The sequence below is a fragment of the Aythya marila genome (genome assembly GCF_965140915.1).
Source record: "Aythya marila genome assembly, chromosome: W".
Lineage (NCBI taxonomy): Eukaryota > Metazoa > Chordata > Aves > Anseriformes > Anatidae > Aythya > Aythya marila.
The window spans coordinates 9906316-9907487 of NC_139081.1; the positions used below are offsets into that span (position 1 = coordinate 9906316).

At 46.9% G+C, this 1172-nt stretch overlaps 1 protein-coding gene across 1 annotated transcript; it reads left to right on the plus strand.

The window, feature by feature from the left end:
- Window positions 1-230: 230 nt before the first annotated feature.
- On the plus strand, window positions 231-910 carry LOC309889477 (protein FAM210B, mitochondrial-like; the record flags this gene model as incomplete). Its single annotated transcript, XM_082782329.1, is given in 3 exon segments — window positions 231-254; window positions 256-516; window positions 518-910. Coding segments are annotated over 3 exon segments (678 nt in total), but the record flags the coding sequence as incomplete, so codon positions are not given.
- Window positions 911-1172: the final 262 nt, after the last annotated feature.

The following is a 1172-nucleotide window of genomic DNA, read 5'->3' on the forward strand; positions in this document are numbered from 1 at the left end:
AAACTGCTTGCGTTGAACAGAAAATAAAATTCAACAAAGGACAAAAAAGGAATAAGAAACCTGCAATTTTCTCCGTTCTGGCGGCCACTCTGCTCTCGATGCCATTGCGGCCATCAGCGCCGCCAGTGCCGCCGCCCACCCCGCTGTCAGCTCAAGGCACCCGCCCGCCCCGCCGCCGGCTGCTGCGTTTCTCCGGTTTGAGCGCCTGCATGCACGCATCGGGCGCTGCCATGTTTCGCCTCCTGCTGCCCCCGGGCCCGCCGCCCCGCGGGCCCCCGCTCGCCGCCGCCCGCCGCCGCCGCTGCTGCCCCCCCGCCATACCCCCCACCCCCGGGCCGGCCTGCCCTCTGCCCGCCGGCCCCTCAGCTGGCGCTGCGGGCCGCCGCCGGCAGCTCGGCCAAGGATGTGGGTGGATCCCCTGAAAAGGCAGCCACAGATCTCAGCAGTGAAAACAAGAAACTCAATAAATCCCAGCAGCTGAAAAAAGTTTTCAAAGAATGTGGTGCTGTAGGGGTTTTCATTCTACACTGGAATTTCATCAGTATCTCTAGGAATCTCCTACCTGGCTTTGTCAAGTAGTGTGGATATGACTGCAGTTCTCTTCAAATTTGGTTTCAGTGAATCATCGCTGCAATCTAAAAGGGCTGCTGATACAGGCACATTTGTGTTGGCATATGCTATTCACAAATTGTTTGCTCCAGTACGACTCAGCATTACTATAGTTTCTGTACCATTTATTGTCCGATACTGCCGGAAGATTGATTTCTTCAAACCTCCTACCCAAAAAAAAAAAACCAACAACAACAAAAAAAAAAGAAAAAAAGAAAAAGAAAAAGAAAAAGAAAAAGAAAAAGAAAAAGAAAAAGAAAAAGAAAAAGAAAAAGAAAAAGAAAAAGAAAAAGAAAAAGAAAAAGAAAAAGGAAAAAAAAAAAAAAGAAAAAAGAAAAAAGAGAAAAAAAGAAAACACAAAAAGAACAGTACCTTTGAATATTGTATCAGACTCGCAATATGCTGTAGGTGTCGCTCAGCAAATTGAGAGGGCACATTTAAGACATATCCCAAAGGAAAACTTGTTTCTAAAATTTAAAGAGCTGTTATTTTTGGTAGAGCAGCGAGTGCACCCATATTGTATTATTCACATGCGAAGCCACATCATGTTACCCGGTATTTTT